Here is a 22913-nt window from a genome sequence, read left to right as displayed (position 1 = left end):
TTGATGAAGAGCACCGTGAAGTTGAGTTGCTGCGGTTCAAGTCACATTTGCGCTGTTATGCGATTTAGGGACTGTTGGAACAAATAATAAACAGTCACTGTTGGACAGTGATGAGAAGTTTGGGATACTAACTAACGACTTAGAATACGAAGACCATTAACAGACACTGTGGGGTTACGGGTTTCCAATCTGTGAAACTCGACCATTACATCAGCTGGGGGCTTATTGGATGACACAGTTCACTCTGGCCATGCATGTGGCGAAGTAATGTTAGGAAGTACCTCGAAGGAATGGCATTGCCCATAGTGTTGTTATGGGCACACTCAGTAAGAGTATTTGGCGTTCTCGATATCTATGCAGGAAGAATAAGATCCGAATATTCAAGTCACTTGTGCTCCCAGTTTAACTGTTGTACGGCTATGAGACATGAACATTGAATGGTGACTTTCGAGAGGCGTCTCGATGTCTTTGGAGAATCGTGGAGTATCGCTGGAATGACTTTGCATTAAAGCAGAGACTGTACTGTGAGATTCTGCCTGTTACTAATATAGTTCTTTAACGTCAACTCCAGCTGTTTGGGCATGTGGAACGTTTCCCTAATGTTGATCCCATTCACAGGGTTATCTCCAAAAGGGACAGCCCTTGATGAAGGAGATGAAGAGAACTCATGGCTAGGACGAGTTGATCGAACCTACCAGATGTTTGGAGTGGAAAGGGTGGCTGCATGTGAGCTTGCTCGGAGAGGGCGAGGTGACTGATGACGGCGTGTGAGGGTACTGACGACGCGCGACGGCATGTAAGTGAAGCAACACACCCTAGTGTATGCCAAGATCTAAGGATATAAGGTCTAACCACTTCCGACCGAATTTCGAGGGAGTTGGCGCAGCGGGCCCGTGAACGTCACCTGGCTGTTCAAAGTGGGGTTCACGGGTCCTATAGCTGTCAGTTGAAGCTGGTGCGTCGTTCGGGAATGTCGTTGTCTTCGCTCGCACCGCTCCACGCAATTAGTTATATTCTGACAAATATATAACATATATATATAAATAGATATAAAATATAGTTCCTGTCTATATATATGAATATATAGTATGATATATTATATATAATATATATATATATATAATATATATATATATATAATATATAAAATATAGTTCTTGTCTTCCTTGGCGTTTCACAGTTTTCTTCAGTGTTTCACAAAGAGAAAACGGACCCAGCCTAATGACGTCAGAAGCTGCGCACAATAATTCAAACGGTTTGACCTGTATATTTAGACCTTGGTGTATGCTACCGATTAATGCACCAGATGCGTTCCACATCCATCTAATTATGATAACTACAGTTGCTATGTGAATGCTGCTATATTCAAAAGAATTTGCAGAGCAGATAGTAACCCAGTACAGAACTAGGAGGCAGCAATGAAAGTGAGAAGAGCAAACGATGAATATAAGAATGAAGGAAGCTACAAGAGCCCATAATGCCTACACTAGGCAGTTCCATGACCAATACTACCTGCCATCCCCATCCGTGAAATTGTCTAACAGTTTCTTAAAACAACCGATAGTTTCAGCGCTCACTACATGTCTATTCCATTCGTTGATCCACTCTATTAGTAAACCAGTTCTTGCATATTTCCTTCTTAAATCTAAAATTGTCTAATTTAAATCCATTACTGCGAGTCCTGCTCTATTGTCTTAATATGATTACCATATTTGCGTCACCCTTGTTAAAGCCTTTCATCCACTTGAACACCTCTATTAGATCACCCTGCAGTCTGCCTCTTTCCAGAGAGTGTAAGTTAAGGTGCCTAAGCCTCTCTTCGTAAGGTAAATTTCTGAGCCTATGTATTATTTTGGTCATTCTTCTCTGTACTGATTCTACTGAATTGATGTCCATTCTATAGGACGTAGACAACAACTGTACCCCATAGTCAAGGATGAGTCTAACTAACGCTAGATAGAGTTTGATAATTACATCTGCACTTATATTCTTAACCGTCCTAACAATGGAACCTTATGCTCTGTTAGCTTTATTCCTGGCGCTAATGCACTGTTTCCTGGATTTAAAATCAGGACTCACTAGAACCCCCAAATCTCTGTCGCAGTCATTTTTCTCTAAAAACGTGTTATCTAAACTATATCTGCTTTTGGGGCTGTGAAGCCCTACGTTTAAAACGCTGCACTTTGAGATATTAAAGTCCATATGCCATTTCACCGACCAAGTGAACAATTTGTTAAGATCATCCTGCAGAATCTCGGTGTCGTCTCCTGACCTAATTAGGCGTCCTATTTTAGTCTCGTACGCAGACTTACTAGTAGTACTATTAATCTCATTGTCCAAGTCGTTTATGTACATAATGAACAATAAGGTACTCAAACCCGAGCCCTAGGGAACTCCATTAGAAACACTCCCCCATTTGGATTTTACACCATTTATGGTGATCCACTGTTTTCTGTCACTGATCCAAGCTCTAATCCATTCTAACACTTTTACTCCTATACTATGGGTTTTGATTTGATTTAGTAGTCTCTGGTGTGGCACCTTGTCGAACGCTTTGCTAAAGTCAAGGTAAATGATATCGTATTTATCATTGTTATCTGACGCCTTACATACTTTAGTGTAAAAATATAGAAGATTAGTTACACATGACTTACCCTTCGAGAAACCATTCTGTGAGTCACGAATCAAATTATGTCTCGATGTGATCTCTGAGTCTATTAACTCGTATTGATTCAAGCATTTTTCCTATAACTGATGTCAAACTGATTGGCCTGTAGTTGCATATAGACGATTTATCCCCCTTTTTCGTAACAGGAACAACGTTTGCCTGTCCCCAAGCAATAGGCACAAAACTAGTGTCTACCGACTTATTAAATATTTCTGCCAAATGGTCGCAGGTTTCCTTAAGCACTCTCGGAAAATTTTCGTCTGGACCTAGGGATTTTGTAGCATTTAAGTCTTTCAATCTGGTACTTCTACCTTACTAATGTTGATATTAGATAGTCTACTTTCTCCATCCCCACGGACTGCAGTCAGGTACCTTATCTAACCTCTCCTTAGTAAACACCGAATTTTTTTTTTGTAAAACGCCTCACTCATTTTTCCTCAGATTCTATAATGACATTTTCGTCGTTTTTGATTGGACATATCCTTTCCTTATTTATTGTTCTTTAGATATCAAAGAAGCCCTTTGCTTCTCTGGCAACCTTAATTTTACAGTTGCGTTTCGCTGTGAGCGTGTTCTTTTTAACCAGTCTTGCCATATCGTTATATTTGAATCTAAGGTGTGCCCCCCCCCCCTTTTTTTTTATTCTTACGTAAAATTCTCTTTTCATTCCGATCTCATATTTCAGCCTGTCGGTCATCCATTTGGGAGTAATAATACCCTTCCGTATTGACTTGAGGGGGGTAGATTAATTGTGTGCATTTATAACTAAAGACGTTGGATTACTGTACATTTTATCCAAATCGCTCACCGAGCTGTTGACCTCGCGTTTGTAAGTGACCTGACCCAAGGTACGCATATTACCCTCTGTGACCCGACCCCTGACCGCGCTAATGACGTCCGGACTCTCCGTGTATCATACTCCGTCACAGCCCCTGTGTCGGTCTCGTAAGTGACCAAATGTCTTATATACTCTCTCATCTTATCAAAATTGGCTCTCCTAAAGTCCTGTATCAGAACGTCATGCCTTTCATTTTTTCAAAAGTGGGCGCGCGGGATTTTTTTCCCATGAGAATCTAGAGTTTATTATTTGATGACACTCCTTAGCACTCGCATAAAAAATACCCTTGCCATAGAAAATGAAGGGGGGGTTGAAGTACCTAAATTATTGCTCATGGAACTACAAGAAACAAGGACTAAAATCAAGGTCTAAAACATATCATAATATTATTTCAAGATTACATGCGAATTACTAGTGAAATAATGTAGAATGTTTTGAAATAACATGAATTTCAAATGTGTCTTGATCCGTGGAGTTCCAACATCAGTTTCCACAGTTACCCTTTAAGACCGCTATAGATACCAACGCTAATATAGATTGCATCATTTAAATTGACAAATTAAGACCTGTAATATTTTCCTAAACGTCTGTCATTTCATGGAAAAATAAGCCCAAGTGATATGTATAATAATATTCAAGGTTTTTTCATAATTATTTGTTATTGTTGTTGTTACGTTTAGAACACCAGGACTTCGTCACATCAACTGATTAGGCGGCAAGTACATATAATTAAACAAATCGGGCATATTTTTATGGGCGGCCTAACAATTTGGCACTAGATTTAAGCCGGTCTCCAAAGGTCGAGTTGAAACCAGGGAGGAGGCTAATGACATTCCAAATAATACATACTTCAATATGGGATTAGTTTGAATGAATTATATATTTATTTGATAATAACAATGACAATAAAAAGACTCGCATGCAAAAGTATTTATGGAAGTATTTACATAAAAAAAAAAACGGGAAACCCTTTTGTACACTATCGCCATTGACCAAACGGAGGTTAGCGAGGAGTAACGTCGGCTGCCTTCAATTGACCTTAAGTGTCTACAAGTACTTGTCAGACACTGTCAGATAATACCAGATAATAACGTGATAGCACTACGTTGGGAACGGTCATTGAAAGGAAGTAGCGGTGTTCTCCCTAACCTTGCCCTGACCATTCGTAAAACGAACCTGTATATGACAGAAAAAGCATTCAACGACAATACAACTCCTTATGATTCACATACCGAGTCACTTTTCAATAATTTGTGTGGGATATTTACTAGATATTATGCAAAGAGGGTTAATATGTACAATATTCTGTGGACACTAAGTAACACTTGCCTGTTTTTATTCCGTGTATAGGTCGTGTTCAGTGATGAAATCTCATTTTCCTGCAGTTTAACGATTTTGTATGTAAATATTGCCTTGTAGCATTTGGCGCGAAACGCCATATTGGTTGGCCATATCCGCATTCTTAACCACATATTCGCATGAGCAACGTTATGTACTAAACGGGCATGCACGGTATGTGTGTGCTGCTCGGAGGTTGCTGATATAACATGATTGGTTAATTGTGCTTTCTATCAAGGCTACTTGGAATTCAACATGGTCTTGAATCATGTGCTGGACTTATGACTAGCAGCTATTACCCTCCCAGATGAGAGCATATGGCCCGATCTATGGGTGATGTGATTTTACACACACACGCGCGCGCGCACACACACACACACATACGCAGCGATTTCAGTATCACTGCGCTTCGAGTCGTTACTCCAACTCTCGTGGGCGGGGAGTTGGGTGTGTGTGTGCGTGTAAGGTCACAGCATTGCCCATTGATCGGTCCTACGAGCTCTGAGCTCTCTTCCGGGAGGGAAATAGCTGTCGATCACGAGTCCAGCACGTGGTCCAAAGACCAAGGTGAATACGTCTTGATACCAAATATCTTGGGAAGATGAACATTCTGACAGTTTGGCTTCAGATCTGGAAGGTCAGGTGCGTCGAGCCTTTTAAGCTTTTATTCGAGAGTGACTGATGTGCTTTGTTATTTAACTTTACCTATTTATTTAATTTGTTATCTATAATGTTATAATTCTTATTGATTTACTTATAATTTTTTCGCATCCGACCTAGTTATAGACCAAAAGGTCTCCTGTCGGCATGCTTTCCTTTGTAATCCTTTGTTTGTAATCCTTTGATGGGTGGGTGGACTGCGTATACCTGAACCTAGAGAAAGCATTTGATAAAGTACCTCACAGTCAGCTAATGTAAAAACTGGAGCATGTTGGAGGACTGAGAGGTAAACTATTAGAATTTATTAAATATTTTTTAAGGAAATATAAATGAGGACAGTAGTAAAGGACAAGATGTCAAGCTGGAGAGTAGTAACGAGCGGAGTACCACAAGGTTCAGTGTTTGCGCCAATGTTAATGATGGAAGGAGTAACAAGCTATGACAACATGTTTGCAGATGATGCAAAATTCACGAGAAGAATGAAAAATGAGGAGGACTGCAGAATATTGCAAAAATATCTAGATACTATTTTTGCATGGGGCCAAGAATGGGAAATAAAGTTCAATAATAATAATAATAATAAAAAGGAAATGATCAATAGCGGCAAAAGGCCATCCAAACATTTCTTGGGAAGCGAACATATTACAAAAGCAAAAGAGGAGAAAGACTTGGGAGTGTTGATAAAACAACCTGTCACCTGACATATATCGAGAGTATTGTGGGAGACACATATGGACTACTACAGAAGATTAAAGTGACGTTCCATTACATCGATGAAGAGATGATGAAAAAACTCATTGAAACCCTGATACACCCAAGAATGGAATATGTGTCAGTAGTATGATCCTCACACAGAGTGAAGGATATAAGCAAGATTGAGAGAATACAAAGGGCAGCAACCAACCCGGTCCCCAACCTGGCAGATAAACCATGTGAGAAAAGACTAAAAGTACTGGGTCTACCAACCTTGAAAGATCGAAGAGAAAGAGGTGACATGATTACAATGTTCAGGTCACTAAAGGGGATAGATTGGATTAATAGAAGAGATCTGATTAAAGATGGGAAGGGTTTAAGAGGTCATGGAAGTAAATTAAGAAAGATCATGACGAAAGTGTGTGAAGAAATGTTTTTCCATATAGATGTAGAAATATGTGGAATTGCTTAGGTGATATAGCCCAAGCTCAAACGGTGCACGAGTTCAGATCTAAATACAATAATTGGAAATCAAATATATAGATTAAGTTAGAACCGTACATGAATCTGAGTCTAGATATGTTAGAAAATTAGAGAATAGGAGGCAAGACCCAACGACCGTTGCTCCTCTCCTGCGCACTACAATTATGTAACACGCACACGCACACAATTCCTTATTCCTTACACACCAGGGCGGGGGAAAGGGGGCTTGCAGTGCTGTGTTTTTCATCACTTGGCGATTCCCAAATTCAAGACGTCAGCAGCCGATTTCGCAACGACATTAGCAAGTGCGAACGCGTGTGTGTGTGCGTGTAGTTGTTTACCTAAATGCATTGTACAGAATAAAAATAGTTAAACTTGTGAGGTCTCCTTTCTTGTTCTCCAACCATTATCCTTAATTTTGAATTAGTTTATAATTTATTCGTTTATACCTTGAGCTATCTAAATTCAAATTTTATTTCACGATTTAATGTATCTACACAGACAGGAGTCAGTGTTCACGTGATCCCATTGTTAAAAGTGACGGTGCCCAGAGTTCAGGCAGTCGACCTTAGTGTCAGGGGAAGTAGTAGTAGTACTTTATTTGACATTGAATCAATATACATGAAGTGCAGATAAGGAAAAGGACACATAGTTCGAAATAACAATTACAAATGCCGAGGATGACACAAAAAAACATGTAAGCTTATTTCCAGGGTAGTGGTAGTGGTCTGTGCCCATGACACCGGATAATTGGGGGGTCGGTAGTCTTCAGTTGTAAGCATTCCTCATAGGGAAACCCAGGGAGGGAGTGGGGAGGGGTCTTCGCAGTGCATGCATTTGATGATTTGAATTGGTTTATCTTTATACATTTTTAAATTTTATTTTTTCTTACGATCATTGAATACACCATCTTTTCACAAATGTTCCATTAATATTCTACTTTGGGAAACTATATATTTACACCCATTGCACTAATACTTAGCATTACGAATCTGTGCTCACCATTTGATATGAATATACGTCTACAATTCTTTTTCCAATTTGTTTCGATATGAAAGTTTGTCAACTTGTGTCACTTTCTGCGTACTATGACCATATTACTTTCTAATTCACGAAAGTCTTTCTGCGGATCAGTTTGAAATTACGTTGCAACAGGCAGCGTAGTAAAACGCCATTGACTATACATGTACAGTGAAAGACAAGACAAAATTCCCTTCCAAAGTTTGTACGAAGATAGATTAAATGTGGCGAAGTATTATGAGAATCGGCTACAGACGTAGACAACACATTGGTCTCTAGCCGATTCTCATAATGTTTCACCATCTGACCATGTATTGATCTTTGTACATTCTCTGGGGAGATAGTTTTATCTTTCACTGTAAAATGCATCAGCTATATACACTCCAAATATACTTGAATGCGCTCATACCACAAATCAATAACGGAATTTGGTTGGGACACTGGAAGAGAGAAGCGGTGAAAGGGTGAAGGTGATGGAATAGGAGCACTGATGGCTGGACTGATCGATGTGTGGACCGTTCTGGAAGAGCGATAAATGGCAGAGTCTTCTTTGGCGCAGTTATCCGCCACAATAAAGTATTCTACGTCTTTGTTGTTGGATGATGTTATGCACGTCAGATATGACCTCCAAGGGCAGCGAGGAAAACAAAGATACCAATGCATGGTAATCTATTACGTTTGAAAAAAAAAAAGAGCGTGTGTTTCTTGCAGCATTGTGCGCGCTATACTCTCCCCCGAAGCAATGAGAAAAAATACTTTACTGATGTAAAAAACAGTGCAATTATATCTCATATACACAAATATGTGAGTACTCTTAGCTCCTTTGTAAAGATATTTCACTTGCTTGATATCGATATTTAGATTTCAGGTTGCTTGACTAGTTAAAGTTTCACATTTCAAGCCAAAATGTATCGGTATTTATTTAGAGAGTATACCGGCTAATTCAGAGGAAGATATGAGTTTACCTGCTATCGTAGATAGCTACCGACCATAAAGTGTTCCCATGACATACTAAGATTGCTGTCATCTTCCACCACATATACGAGTAAGTAGATGACTCGTAATGTAAGCTTTTCGAGTTTTACTCGAATTTAGTAATTAGTCCCTGTAGAGTTGTGACAACTACTGTTTTGAGGAATTCGTGGCAAACTTGTATATCGTAAACAAACTGAAAACAGCTGTATATTTTTGTTTTGACTTGTATTTTCTATTTCTATTTATGTTATTCATTTACTTTTTTTTTCAAACGGCACTGGGAACTCCTCCTGGTGGCCGCTCCGAAAATTCATCAATCGGATTTGGACTAAATTTACCGGGAAAAATCTATAAATGATTCTAGATGCATGATAAGGTGAAAATAAGTTATACAAGATAGATCATGACATTTTACTAGAGGAACTGAAATCTAGTCATGTGTGAAAATGCATTGAAAATAAAACGATTAAGGTCGGTAACGGAATGACACAAAGGAATATTAGTCCAACATCATTCAACAAATAGACGACAGAACTGTCTACAATACATTATACTCAATAAGCACAACGCGAACTTTAGATTGTATGTGGATATTACCCAATCTTATTTCCAAGCTATCGGCATCGGTGTCACACAGGGAAAATTACTACGAATAATGACTGATATAATGCATACGATGAATAATGTAAGTCAAAAGAAAAAAATCTAGAAAAAATGGCCAAAATGAAAGAATAATTCAAGTTATTTTAGCATCTTTGAGAGAATTGGAAATAATAACTGACAATAACTTATATATGATTATGAAAGCATATATTGAGAGCAGTAAAACTGTGGAACTATGATTTAGAATTGTTATATTCAAAAGAAGGTATCTAATTCAATGCTCAGTAATATTTATCCATAATAATTTGTGATTACTGCTACTCGATTGTATATCGACTACCAAGCAATATCGTACTAAAAATAATAAAATTGATACAAAATAAATCTGGTAGATTTATAAAAAGAAAAACTCAGCATGACAATTACTCTTGCATTAATATTTCTCCACCGGTTGACAAAAAAAAAATCGAAAATCATATACAATATTATATATATATATAATATATATATATATATATATATATATATATATATATATATATATATATATATATATATGTGTATGTGTGTGTGTGTGTGTGTGTGTGTGTGTGTGTGTGTATATATATATATATTATATATATATATATATATATATATATATATATATACATATATATATACATTATATGCAATTATGTATGATACATATCATGTACAATATCAAAATCAGGGAAAGGTAGACAGAATTCACTTAATGCTTAACCTTTCACAAATGTCAAAGTGAGGAATTCATTGATGAAACATTGAATGTTGGAGCCACAGCTAATCGTAAATAGAATGAGAACTGTGCACGAAAAAAATACACTAAGAACAGTCTTAGTTTAGCAAAATTATGATGTAGAATTTCAAATTGTGAAAAAGAAAAGTAATATTGAGATACAATATGGTGATATTACGTCCAATAGATCAATGAGAAGGCCCGCTTGTATTATAGGATTGCCACCCAGCCGGCTTGTGGCTCACATGCACTTCTGTAACCGCTACAATTTGTGGATCGCTCCTCCATTGCCCAATATCCACCTTCCGCTCATGCAAAAGCTGCATCTACTCACACAGGGCAGATAGTACATGGTGCACACTACCATGGCACAAGTTGCTACGATGGGCTGTAATTAACACTCTGCCACTACAGCAGTCTGGGTTCGAATCCCGCCCAGGACTGAAATAATTTCAGTAGTACTGCGCTGCGGGAGGTTACTTCAACTCTCGTGGACGGGGAGTTGGGATGTGTGCATGTAAGGTCAAAATATTACCTGCAGATGAGTCATATATGAGCTCTCTTTTGGGATGGAAATAGCTGTCGATCACGAGTCCAACACGTGATCCAAGATCATGGTACAGGTGATGGAAATCCGAAATAAAAACGGAAGAGATTTATGAAAATAACCTAGACACAAGATGTGGTAATGACTGTCATTTGTTTTACATTATTTATTTGTTTGTTATTATTTGTCTGTTTGTTTATTGTTTGTTTGATTTTCATTTACTATTATCTGTCAATTTCTTGTCATACACTATTCACCTGTTTGTTTATGAATTAACTACACCAATGCATTCATTTATTCTATTTACTATTATTCATACTATTACAATTCTATTTATTTATTTAACATTATTATTCATTTTTTTCGCATCCGACCTAGTTATGGACCAAAAGGTCTCCTGTCGGCATACTCCGCCTTTGTAATCCTTTGACTGACATTCTATCCCGTGCCAGGACAAACACACTAAAACTAAATTGGAGAACAGACACACAAACCATATTTGGACGAAGAAATAATTAAAATAAATATTAGTCACACTGATAAGGCCTAGACTAGAATATGCGGCGACATTGTGGTCCCCCAGTACCAAAAAGAATGTAAAGAAAATAGAAAGAATCCAGAGAGCAACTACAAAAATGGTTCCTGCACTTTCAAACTTGTCATATGAGGAGAGACTGGCTAAATAGGAGTTACCGACTCTGGAGCAAAGAAGAGAGAGAGGGGGGCGACCTACTGACCATCTATAGAATCATGAAGGGCACAGATATACTCGATAGAGAGGACTTGTTAAACTGGGACCAGAGAAACACAAGAGGACATGGAAAGAAACTCAAAAAACATAGTTATAGAAAAGATCTGAAGCACAGTTTTCCACACAGAGTGGTGGACACTTGGAACAGACTGGACGAAAAAAGTGTGTACAAAAACCATTCATGAATTTAAGAGCCAACTAGACACTGCGAGATACAAAGGTGGGACACCACGAGCGTAGCTCCCCTTACCGTAAAATACAGCTAGGTAAATACAAACTGCCCCCCATGAGGGCAAAGCGAAGAAAACCTCGAGCATTTCTTACTACAGTACAACGATCTTTCATCGATCAGAACCCGCAACAAACTGCTTCAATAAGTACCAGCAAAACAAAGACGAGATCCTCAAGGAACTATTAATGTTTGATGCTAAAGCAGAAAACCTGGAAGCAAACAAATCTATAACTTCTGGATACACTGAGCAGCCAAAATACGAAATTAAACGAAGCGAAACCCAAAACGGACTAGTGGTGCCGACGCCAAGGCTTTACTCCACCACTTCCACTAATTTGAAAAGTTTATCTTCTATCAGGCACTTTAAAGATCATGTTATTTGGATAAAATAAAGACTATAAAATGCTAGAAACGTGCATTTTAGTGTTCTAACTTCTTCTAAGTTATATTTTTATACACGGAAAAAATACAAAGCCTCAGTTAACCTTAAGCAATGATTCTATTCAACTAAAGGGGTGTCTGAAACAGTCAGCGTCTATGTTACTTGGATTATATCCAGAGACAAGTCTCACCAGTGGAAGTCGGTATTGTTAATGGCCCGAAGGCATGGACTTTTTTTTTCCAATTTCGAATATCGCGCCTTCTAATTAACCACACTCCACCTTCCTCATCCCTCTTTCTGTGGGATAAAGTCGAGAGACTAGACCAGCGTCTTGTCTAAACGACAAAAAACGAGACAACAAAATCGGATAATTCATCCATTTATTCCTGCATAATTGATCTAAGACCCTTACCAGCATATTCTTAGCAGTTAAAATTTGTGAATATGGGTCCAGATGTGTTTATCACTTCCATTCAATGTTGTTTATTTCGAAAAATTCCTGAAAAGACTGCACGGATAAACGAAGTTCAAAGGTACTGTACATCAAGCTGAACTATATTTCGTTGAGTTTTCCTTGATGGCGTTCAGATCACATCACATCTGCTGCATGTTGTGTAACAAACTCCTGATCCCAACATCCGCTGTTGTGTAAAATACGATAAATTCAAAGCCTGTTGAGCAATTGCGTTCGCCTCACAGGTTCAAACAATCTATTATCTTTACAGTATTTAAGTGATGTCTCGAAAAAAGCGAGGCTCATATTCTAAGAAATAAATGCATGAAATACACAAGTGTAATGTAAGAACGATGGATGCGTCTTAATTCCATATTACATTTTTCGATGGCCATTGCATGATGGTCGAGTTCAAACTGAATCTTATCATAACCGATAAGCACAGCATGCTAAAAATTGCCAGTAAACAAAAGTTTGAGTCACAGTTGTTCGTAATTAAGAAAATGGTTAGTATATTCGACATGAAGCTTAGGCGAATTTAGGTAATATCAATACAGTTCCTGGTTGAGCAAAGCCATATAACCAAAATCTGGTTAAAGGCCTGGAAATGTACACATAGGGACCACCGTAAATACACCATCAGAGTAGATGAATTTAAGATATATTGTAACCATGTTATAAATTTAAGACATATTCGTTTTCTATATGTCCAATGCAATTTTTTTTATTACTGTATAGATTAGCTGCTACGGCAGGTCCCCAGGTTTAGACAAGACGCTGGTCTAGTCTCGACTTTATCCCACAGAAAGAGGAATGAGGAAGGTGGAGTGTGGTTAATCAGAAGGCGCGATATAAAGATTATAAAGGCGGAGCACGCCGACAGGAGACCTCCCCCCGGTCCATACCCAGGTCGGATGCGAAAAAAAATCATAATAATAAATTAATAAATAAAAACTATAATAATGTAAATAACAAATAAAATACATAAATAAATGCATAGGCATAGTTAAATAATAAACAAACAGGTAAATAGTGAATATTGATAAATGACATATAACTAATGATAAATGAAAATCAAACAGTCAAATGATAACAAAACAAAAACAAATAATATAAAATAAATTATAATAATTTGTTTTCTGGGCTTTTATGGATCTGGAAAAGGCTTATGATAGGGTAGACAGAAAGGCACTGTGGGAGGTTATGCAGATATACGGGATAGGAGGAAAGCTTCTGGGAACTGTCAAGAGTTTTTATGAGAGTAGTAGAGCTTGTGTCAGGATTGGAAATGGAGAGAGTGAGTGGTTCGAGGTAAAGGTGGGACTTCGTCAAGGATGCGTTATGTCGCCCTGGCTGTTCAACTTATACATGGATGGGGTAGTGCGAGAGGTAAATGCAAGGGTAGTGGGCAAGGGATTGGAGATGGTTAAAGAAAATGAAGAAAAGTGGGAGGTGAGCCAGCTGTTGTTTGCGGACGACAATGCGCTTGTAGCAGGATCGGAGGAGGGATTGACGAAGTTGGTGGCAGAGATTGGGAGAGTATGTGATAGAAGAAAGCTAAAGATAAATGTGGGTAAAAGTAAGGTGATGAGATGTACAAGGGGTGAAAGTGGCAGTAGACTGGAAGTGAGCATTAAGGGAGAGCGACTGGAGGAAGTGGATAGTTTTAGATACTTGGGTGCAAATGTGGCAGGAAAAGGTGGAGTGAAGGTGGAGGTAGAATGTAGATTGAGAGAAGCGAGTAAATGCCTTGGTGGATTAAAGAGTGTAATGAGGAATAGACATTTGGGAATGGATGCTAAGAGGAGACTGTATGAAGGAGTGATTGTGTCAACAGCACTGTATGGGGCAGAAACATGGAACATAAGAGAAGAAGAGAGAAGGAGTTTGAATGTGTTTGAGATGAGGTGTCTGAGAAGTATGATGGGGGTTACTAGGCTAGATAGAGTGAGAAATGAGGAGGTGAGGAGGAGAACAGGGGTGGAAAAGGAGCTGGGAGATAGGGTTGATGAAAGAATATTAGGATGGTTTGGACACATGGAAAGAATGAGTGAAGAAAGACTAGTAAAAGAGGTATGGGAGGCAGATGTGGAGGGAGTGAACATAAGGGGACGTCCTAGAATGAGGTGGATGGATGGGGTGAAGGGGGCTTTGGGGAAGAGGGGAATGTCTGTTGAGGAAGGACGGGAGAGGACAGAAGACAGGGGTGAATGGAGAATGGTTGTATATGGATGATGTTGTGATTGCATGAGGTGGAATGGGTGGGGGGATGGGGGGTGAGGTAGTATGTGTGAGCAAAATTTGACGCGACCCGAAGGGATTTCTCCCCGTCCTCTCCTTTTATGCAATGGGGGGACGGAGAGGGGGGGGGGGTCGCTGATTTAATGAAGCAGCCTTGCTGTGGATTTGCTGTGCCTTGCGACACTGCTTATGACCCAGGGCAGTGGACAAGGTGCATGGATGACCCGTCATCCAGGAGGTGCTCAGATAAGAGGGAGGGTGGAGGGGTGTGGAGTGTATTCAGGGGTGGAATGGGTGGAAATGATTTTATGCCTTTTCCTTTTTGGCTACCCCCCTTGTAAGGGGGAAAAAGCCTTGGTATATGTATGTGTGTATCTATAATCATTACAGCATCTTGCTTAGGTGTTTATCTAAATGATTCTTAAAGCTTCGAACCGAACTACATTGCACTATCTGTGCAGGAAGTTTATTCCATTCATTAACAACATGGTTGGCGAATTTGTTTCTACCTACTTCCAAATTAAATTTAAATCCGGGTAGTTTGAGACCATTGTTTCTTGTCTGATTCTCATTCAATGTGAAAATTTTGTCACTTTTGATGCTGTCAATACCCTTTAGAATTTTAAAGACATGTATCAAGTCACCTCTCAGTCTACGTTTTTTTTTTTAGGGAAAACAGATTCATATGTTTATAGCCTTCACCAAGGCGGTTTCAGGCGAAAAAATATAGCAGGAACGACACCGGCTACATTGTTGGTCGTTTCGCTACACTTTTTTTTTTTATCGCATTTGAGATACGAATATGATAAGAAAAATACGGTCGATGTGAGCAAATTTATAAAGTAACTTTGTAGGCGACAGAAGTAGAATTTGCTTAATAAGGCGATATGGCGATATATATATATATATATATATATATATATATATATATAATATATATACATATATATATATATATATATATATATATACATATGCATACATACATATATATAAATATAAATATATATATATGTATGTATATATATATATCTATACATATATATATATGGGGGGCAATTTTGTGGTGGTATGGTTCGGACAGGCCTGGGAAATGAAACTCACAGTAACACTTAACACTAAGGTTTAATGGTTAATAGGCTCGGACGAGGTCTCGTTTGGAGAAGGTCCAAGGTGAAGGCCTCATCAAGCGTCGTGGCTGTGGGCGAAGAGCCACAGGAGGGAATGAGGCGACTTGCTGGCGGCTTGCTGGGGAGAACTGGTCCCGAAGTAGCTTGCTGGAGAGGACTGGTCCCGAGGCGGCTTGCTGGAGAAGACTGGTCCCGAGGCGGCTTGCTGGAGAGGACTGGTTCCGAGGCAACTTGCTGGAGAGGACTGCTTGGAGAGGAGAGCTGCTGAAGATGTCGTGTCCTGGAGTGAACTGCGACTTGCGAGTTGCTAGGTAAGACCACCCGCTTGCGTGGGATCGGTGTTTGTGGGAGGGGAAGAATGTCTGTAAGAAAATGAAAATATAGTAGTGTATAAAAGAGGGCCTTTGCCACCGGGCGATTGAGCGAGCGATTAGGGGCGGTTGGTGGTCGTGGCTCAGGAGAAATGGACAGGGAACTTGGACGACGGTGCCGACGCCTGGGATTAGAATCACCAAAAGCTGAGAAAATGGTAGGAGGCGTAGTAGTAGAGAAAGGTGGAAAAAACGGAAAGATCTTTAGTGGGAGGTAAACTGAAATGATAAGATGTAGTATAAGAGAAAGTTAGAAAGGAAGCGAATTTCAATCGAAGAAAAAGTACGTGTAGATGTTTGTGCGTGGGGCGTGGCTATGTTCGTGAGAGATGTGTGTATGTATTTTACGGGAAGTGAGTAGAGTTCACTTCCCGCGTGTAGAGAGCGCATTCCTGATTAGCCCCAGGTTGGGTATGAGCGTTCCTGTTTATCCCCAGGCTGGGCTTGAGCGATGAGCGAGCGATGTCCGAAGCGTAGTCAGAAGAGTGGATCCAATGGCAGTGGGAGGTTGGGTGGGCAGGTGGGCGGGTGTTGTTTTATCTTTCTCCCTCCAAGTACAACTCTTAAAACAGAGAATTACGTGACCTGGGAATTGTGTGTAAATGTCAGAAGTGTAAACACGCTCGCCATCGTCAGTGAAGAGGCCAGAGCGTGGGTGCGGGCCGGTCGACAAGAGAGGCTCCCCAATTCCTCTCCCACGACCAGCCGGCGGCGAGTTAAGGGCTCTGAATCAGAGTTGGATTGGGCCTCTACTAAGCCAGCGAGCAAGTGTGCGTGTATCTCTTTTCTTCCAATCACAACTCTGAAAGCAGGGAATTACATGACTTGGGAAATGTGTCTTTGGTGTAAACCCGCCTGCCGACGCCAACGAAGAGGTCAGCCTTGTGCCAGACCGGCAGCAGCGAAGGAGAAAAGTCTCCTCACCGCCACCGGCCGGCAAAGATCAATGGGCGCTTGTTGAATGTGCTGGAGCGGAGAGCGACGTCTGACCCCTGTGAGCGCTGTGTTGGTTATGAACTTGCGACTTGCTAGGTAAGACCACCCGCTTGCGTGGGATCGGTTTTTGTGGGAGGGGAAGAATGTAAGAAAATGAAAAGATAGTAGTATATAAAAGATGTCCTTTGCCATCGGGCGATTGAGCGAGCGATTCGGGGCGGTTGGTGGTCGTGGCTCAGGAGAAATGGGCAGGGAACTTGGACGGCGGCGCCGACGCCTGGGATTAGAATCACCAAAAGCTGAGAAAACGGTAGAAGGCGTAGTAGTAGAGAAAGGTGGAAAAACGGAAAAATCTTTAGTGGGTAATAGTGCATTTTATCCCTTTGTTTTTTGGCTACCTCCCTCATAAGGGGGAAAAAGTCAGTGGTATATGTATGTATATAAAATTTGCCTAATTTTCTTCAAACTAAGCCCAAAATAATCTGTACCCTATTTGTCAGTCATAAGCTGATCCAGCACAATTAGTACAAAATATGTGATTTTGAACATTGATAGGATTCAAAAATTGGGAATCATGATAATAGCTACACTAAATATGGCTTCCAATTGAAGTTTGTTATGCCTGGCATCAGTTGGCATGAACTTTTTTTTATTTGTTTATTTATTTATTTATCTTTTTTCAGAATCATGAATTTGAAGCTTATGAGTGATTATGGAGGAGAAGCTTGGAAATCCTACAATGAAGTTCTCCAGAAAATGCTCTCCCAAACACAAAAACAACTTAAACAACTAAAGTAGGTTGAGTAATGAGAATTAGTCCATCTATAAACTAAGAGATTTTTCCCCTTTTACCAGGGAGGTAGCTAAGTCAAAAGGCATACTCCCACCCAATACACTCCCATCCCCCACCCTTTCCTTACTTTAGAATTTTGAATTAGTACGTGATAAAAAATATGAATATAGAATATTGTATATGAAGATTTCTTTTGTGAGAAATATGATCACTTTTTTCAGAAACAAAAGAATTTGACACTTTGTATGTCTTTGGAGCATTAATTTCTATTTTGAATTCTTATTTCAGAAAGGAAATTCAGGAACTCAATTGGTCTCGTAAGAGTTTATAGACAAACGCTGGAAACGAGTTGCGCCACCTTGAGAGTAGCTGAGTTTCCCTCGTGTCACGCAACTATGAAATTGAACAGGCTTGTGTTATGCTAGAGGCAGAAATCACAAAACTAGAGAAAGAAAAAGATAATATTAGCACATCAGAATCATGAGTATTATAAGACGTGTAAAATGTATATTTTTCTTCCTTTTTACATAATTCTTATTTAAAGAAATTCTAAGACCATTTTTTTCATCCATTCCATTGAACCTTATCTAAGTTCCCATTGTTGATCCCTCGCCAGGTTATACATAAATATACCAAAGGCTTTTTCCCCTTACACGGAAGGTAGCCAAAAAGAAAAAGGCATAGAAACCACTCCCACCCATTCCATTTCTTATATATTCCACTCCCCTCCACCCTCCTCCCTCCCTCTTATCTTGGCACCTCCTGGATGACGGGCCATCCCTGCATCCTGTCCACTGCCCTGGGTCAGAAGCAGTGTCACAAGACACAGCACATCCACAACAAGGCCGCTTCATAAATTTGGTGACCCTCCCTCTCCGTCCCCTCATGCAGAAAAGGAGAAGACGGGGAGAAATCCCTTCGGGCTGCATCAATTTTTTTCTCATACGTACTTCCTCACCCCCATCTCCCACCCACTCTCCCTCATGCATCACAGCACCATCTATACACAACCCCTCTCCATTCACTCCTATCTTCTGTCCTCTCCCGCCTTTCCTCCACAGATATTCCTCTCTTTTGTAATGCCCCTTTCACTCCATCCATCCATCTCATCCTAGGATGCCCTCTCATATTCACTCTTTCCACCTCTGCCTTCCACACTTCTTTTACTAGTCTTTCTTCACTCTTTCTTTCCAAAGCATCTCAATACTCTTTCATCAACCCTATCTCCCAGTTCCCTTTCCACCCCTGTTCTCCTCCTCACCACCTCATTCCTCACACTATCTAGCCTAGTAACCCCTATCATACTTCTCAGACACCTCATCTCAAACATATTCAAACTTTTTCTCTCTTCTTCTCTCATGCTCCATGTTTCTGCCCCGTACATTGCTGTTGACACAATCACTCCTTCATAGAACCTCCTCTTAGCATCCCTTCCCAGATGTCTATTTCTCATTACACTTTTTAATCCACCAAGGCATTTACTCGCTTCTCTCAATCTACATTCTACCTACACCTCCACTCCTCCCTTTCCTGCCACATTCGCACCCAAGTTTCTAAAACTATCCACTTCCTCCAGTTTTTCACCCTTAATGCTCACTTCCAGCCTGCTGTCACTCTCTCCCCTTGTACATCTCATCACCTTACTTTTACCCACATTTATCTTCAGCTTCCTTCTTTCACACACCTTTTCAAACTCTGTCACTAACTTCCTCAATCCCTCCTCTGATCCTGCTACAAGCGCAGTGTCATCAGCAAACAACAGCTGGCTCACCTTCCACTTTTCCCCATTTTCTTTAATCATCTCCAACCCCTGACCCACTACCCATGCATTCACCTTTCGCATCACCCCATCCATGTATAGATTGAACAGCCAGGGCGACATAACACATCCCTGACGAAGTCCCACCTTTACCTCAAACCACTCACTCTCTCCATTTCTAATCCTAACACATGCTCTACTACTCTTGTAAAAACTCTTAACTGCTCTTAACAGCTTTCCTCCTATCCCATATATCTGCAATACCTCCCACAGTGCCTTCCTGTCTACCCTGTCATAAGCCTTTTCCAGATCCATAAAAGCCCCAAAAAATCTTCCACTTTCCTATAGCTTTTTCACATAACTATCTTACCACAAAAATCTGATCTACACATCCCCTACCTGTCCTAAACCCACACTGTTCCTCACCAATTACTCCCTCTGTTCCTCTCCTAATCCTCTCAATCAAGACCCTTCCATAAGCCTTCCCAACTACACTTAACAAGCTGATCCCTCTGAAACTACTACACCCACACTTGTCCCCCTTTCCCTTGTAAAACAGAACTATACAGGTACTCCCCCAGTCCTCCGGCACTCTACCCACTCTTAAACAAACATTAAATAACCTCACCAGCCACTCCACCATAACTGTACCTCCTTTCTTCAGACATTGTGCATGGCATCCATCCAACCCAGGTGTCTTATCCGCTCTCATCATCTTAACAGCTGCTTTCACTTCTTCATTCTTCCCTATTTCTCCTCCATTTTCCTCACTCATCATTCTCATTTTCTAGGCGCTTCCCACTGCAACTACCTTTCCCTCCCTATCCTCCTTCACATTTAGCAACTCCCTAAAATACTCTGCCCACCTTCCTCTCACTGCCTTCTCTTCCATTATCATCTCTCCATCTGTACCTTTTACCTTTTCTTCTCTACTTGATTCGCCTTCTCTTTCTTTTTTAATTTCCTTCCAAAACATCTTTTTATTACTTTCAAATTTTTCTGTTATACTCTTACCCCATTTCACATCTGCTCTCCTCTTTGCTTCCTTTATCTTATGCTTAACTTCCCTACTCTTTACTTTGTACCTCTCATACGGTTCCCTCGTCCTAATTTGTAGCCAATCTATGAATGCCTGCTTCTCTTCTACACCTTTCTTTGCTTCCTCATCCCATTACTCATTACCCCTCCTTCTATTTTCTCCCGCCCTCCTTGTTCCACACACTATCTTTGCACACCTAATGACTCCCTCCTTGAACCATCCCCATTCCTCCTCCACTCCTAGTTCTACTCTATCCTTTACTCCCTCCCACTCCTCTTTGAGCTTCTTCTTATACTCATTCTCTTTTTTTTCTCATTTAAGCAGTTCACTCTAAGTACCTCCCTACCTTCTGCCCTTTTCCTCTTTCTCCACCTATTCTCCACTCTCAATTTACCTTCCACCAGGTTATACAAAATAAAAAGAAAACAGAATTTGTTTCTCACTAAATTTCCCCAGACCCTCTCTTTCAAGTGAGGAGATTATGTTAAGATATACTTTGCTGCAACCGTCACCTATGCCCTATGTGTTATGTCTGTCAGGGCAAGAAGCAGTCACCAGTAGTCATTGGATGTGACCTTGGACCCATGGTATGCAAGATGGGAACAGAACCAATACCTCTCTCTGTCTCTCTATCTCCTTCCCACTCTCTTTTCCTCTCTTCAGTCTCTTTTCACTGTATCCAAGCAAACTAAATGTTCTGGCACAATGGTAAGTTGAACTAAAGATTCCACTTTTTGAGATCACTGTCTAAACCTTTTCAGACGGTGATTAGTATACATATGAGAGACACAAAGAAAAGAGAAGTAAAGCATAAAATAAAGGAGGCAAAAATGAGAACATGTGAAATGGGGAAAGAGTATGACAGAATTTTTTAAAGTACTAAAAAGATATTTTGGAAGGAAATTAAAAAAGGAAAGGGAGGCAAATCAAATAAAGAAGGTAAAAGGTATAGATGGAGAGATGATGATGGAAAAGACAGCAGTAAGGGGAAGATGTGCAGAGTATTTTAGGCAGTTGCTGAATGTAAAGGAGGATAGGGAGGGAAAGGTAATTGCAGTGGGAGGTGCTAAGAAAATGATGGTGATGCATGAGGAAAATGGAGGAGAAATAAGGAAATATGAGGTGAAAGATGATTAAAATTATGAAATCGGATAAGACACCTGGATTAGATGGGTGTCATGTGGAGTGTCTAAAATAAAGGAGGTACAATGATGGTGGACTGGCTGGTGAGGTTGTTTAATGTTTGTCTAAAAGAGGGCAGAGTGCCAGAGGACTGGAGGAATGCCTGTATAGTTCCATTTTTCAAGGGAAAAGGGGACAAGTGTGAGTGTAGTAGTTTCAGAGGGATCAGTTTGTTGAGTGTTGCAGGGAAGTCTTATCCCGTAAAATCCGACAACCCTTCAAATCAATTCGTCTCTGATGATTTATAACCGAAAAATCGAGTCTTACCAAATTGAATAAAATTATGCTTAACTTCTTTGGAATACTCAGGCGCATCGGCCAAGACACATAAAAATCATATACCCACTCTAGGATGGCCATGAGAAAGGTCGGAAGTTGTAGATCTGGTGCGAGAATCAGTAGCGGCAACTTTTACTACCAGATTCGGGGGGTGTGCTACGGCGTGCTCAGTCGATCCTGCACGATGGTTGGTTTCAAGCACCTTTTGCACCAGATAGATAGAGCAAGTTCTTAGGGACACCATAAACGTGCAGAAAAAATCATTTGGTGGATTTGGCATCACTAGCCCCGCGTGGCCTACGACTGTCACGATCACAATCACTTTCCTCTGTTTTTTGGTTCTCGATCGTATGGATCACTGTCACTCGCATACAAAAGCTTCCTCTTAGTTCCTTGAGGCATGTTTACACTAATATCACACTGATTGAGGTAGATAATCCCGATAAATAAGATGCAAAAAGCACTCCCGAGTCACCACGTGTATCAACGCTCTACCGCGTGTATGAAAGCACTAACTGGCATCGTAGCATTCTTTAGGCAGTGTTGATAAGTCAGACAAACTTCCCTAAAAGTATGAAAGCGCTACCAAATCTAGTGCGATTTCTGTAAGGGGTTGAATATCGTGCCGCCCGGGCGGCATATCGGTTCTCCTCAGTGCTGCCTCCTGGGCGGCATATCGGAGTTAACGGGTTATGGGGGGGTTTTGATTGAGAGGATTAGGAGAGGAATAGAGAGAGTAATTGGTGAGGAACTGTGTGGGTTTAGGAGAGGTAGGGGTT

At 40.3% G+C, this 22913-nt stretch overlaps 1 protein-coding gene across 1 annotated transcript; it reads left to right on the top strand.

Annotated features, from left to right (window-relative positions):
- The first annotated feature begins 757 nt into the window (after nucleotides 1-757).
- LOC143019906 (uncharacterized) lies at nucleotides 758-18880 on the top strand. The gene is made up of 4 exons (XM_076175886.1): nucleotides 758-796; nucleotides 15785-16086; nucleotides 17766-17876; nucleotides 18164-18880. Exons 1-4 carry the CDS (start codon nucleotides 758-760, stop codon nucleotides 18204-18206), a joined length of 495 nt encoding a protein of 164 aa, XP_076032001.1. The 3' UTR covers nucleotides 18207-18880.
- The last annotated feature ends 4033 nt before the right edge of the window (nucleotides 18881-22913 follow it).

Source organism: Oratosquilla oratoria, chromosome 3, assembly GCF_046742065.1.
Source record: "Oratosquilla oratoria isolate Oo_2021 chromosome 3, ASM4674206v1, whole genome shotgun sequence".
Classification (NCBI taxonomy): domain Eukaryota; kingdom Metazoa; phylum Arthropoda; class Malacostraca; order Stomatopoda; family Squillidae; genus Oratosquilla; species Oratosquilla oratoria.
This window is presented reverse-complemented; position numbering and strand designations above follow the sequence as displayed.

Bases quoted from the DNA above. Each gene is read 5' to 3' on its own strand.
- LOC143019906 (XM_076175886.1), top strand. From the start codon at position 758: ATGACGGCGTGTGAGGGTACTGACGACGCGCGACGGCAT. The intron at 797-15,784 runs GTAAGTGAAGCA...AATGGTTAATAG, and splicing joins CTGACGACGCGCGACGGCAT to GCTCGGACGAGGTCTCGTTT. The intron at 16,087-17,765 runs GTAAGACCACCC...ATCTTTTTTCAG, and splicing joins TGCGACTTGCGAGTTGCTAG to AATCATGAATTTGAAGCTTA.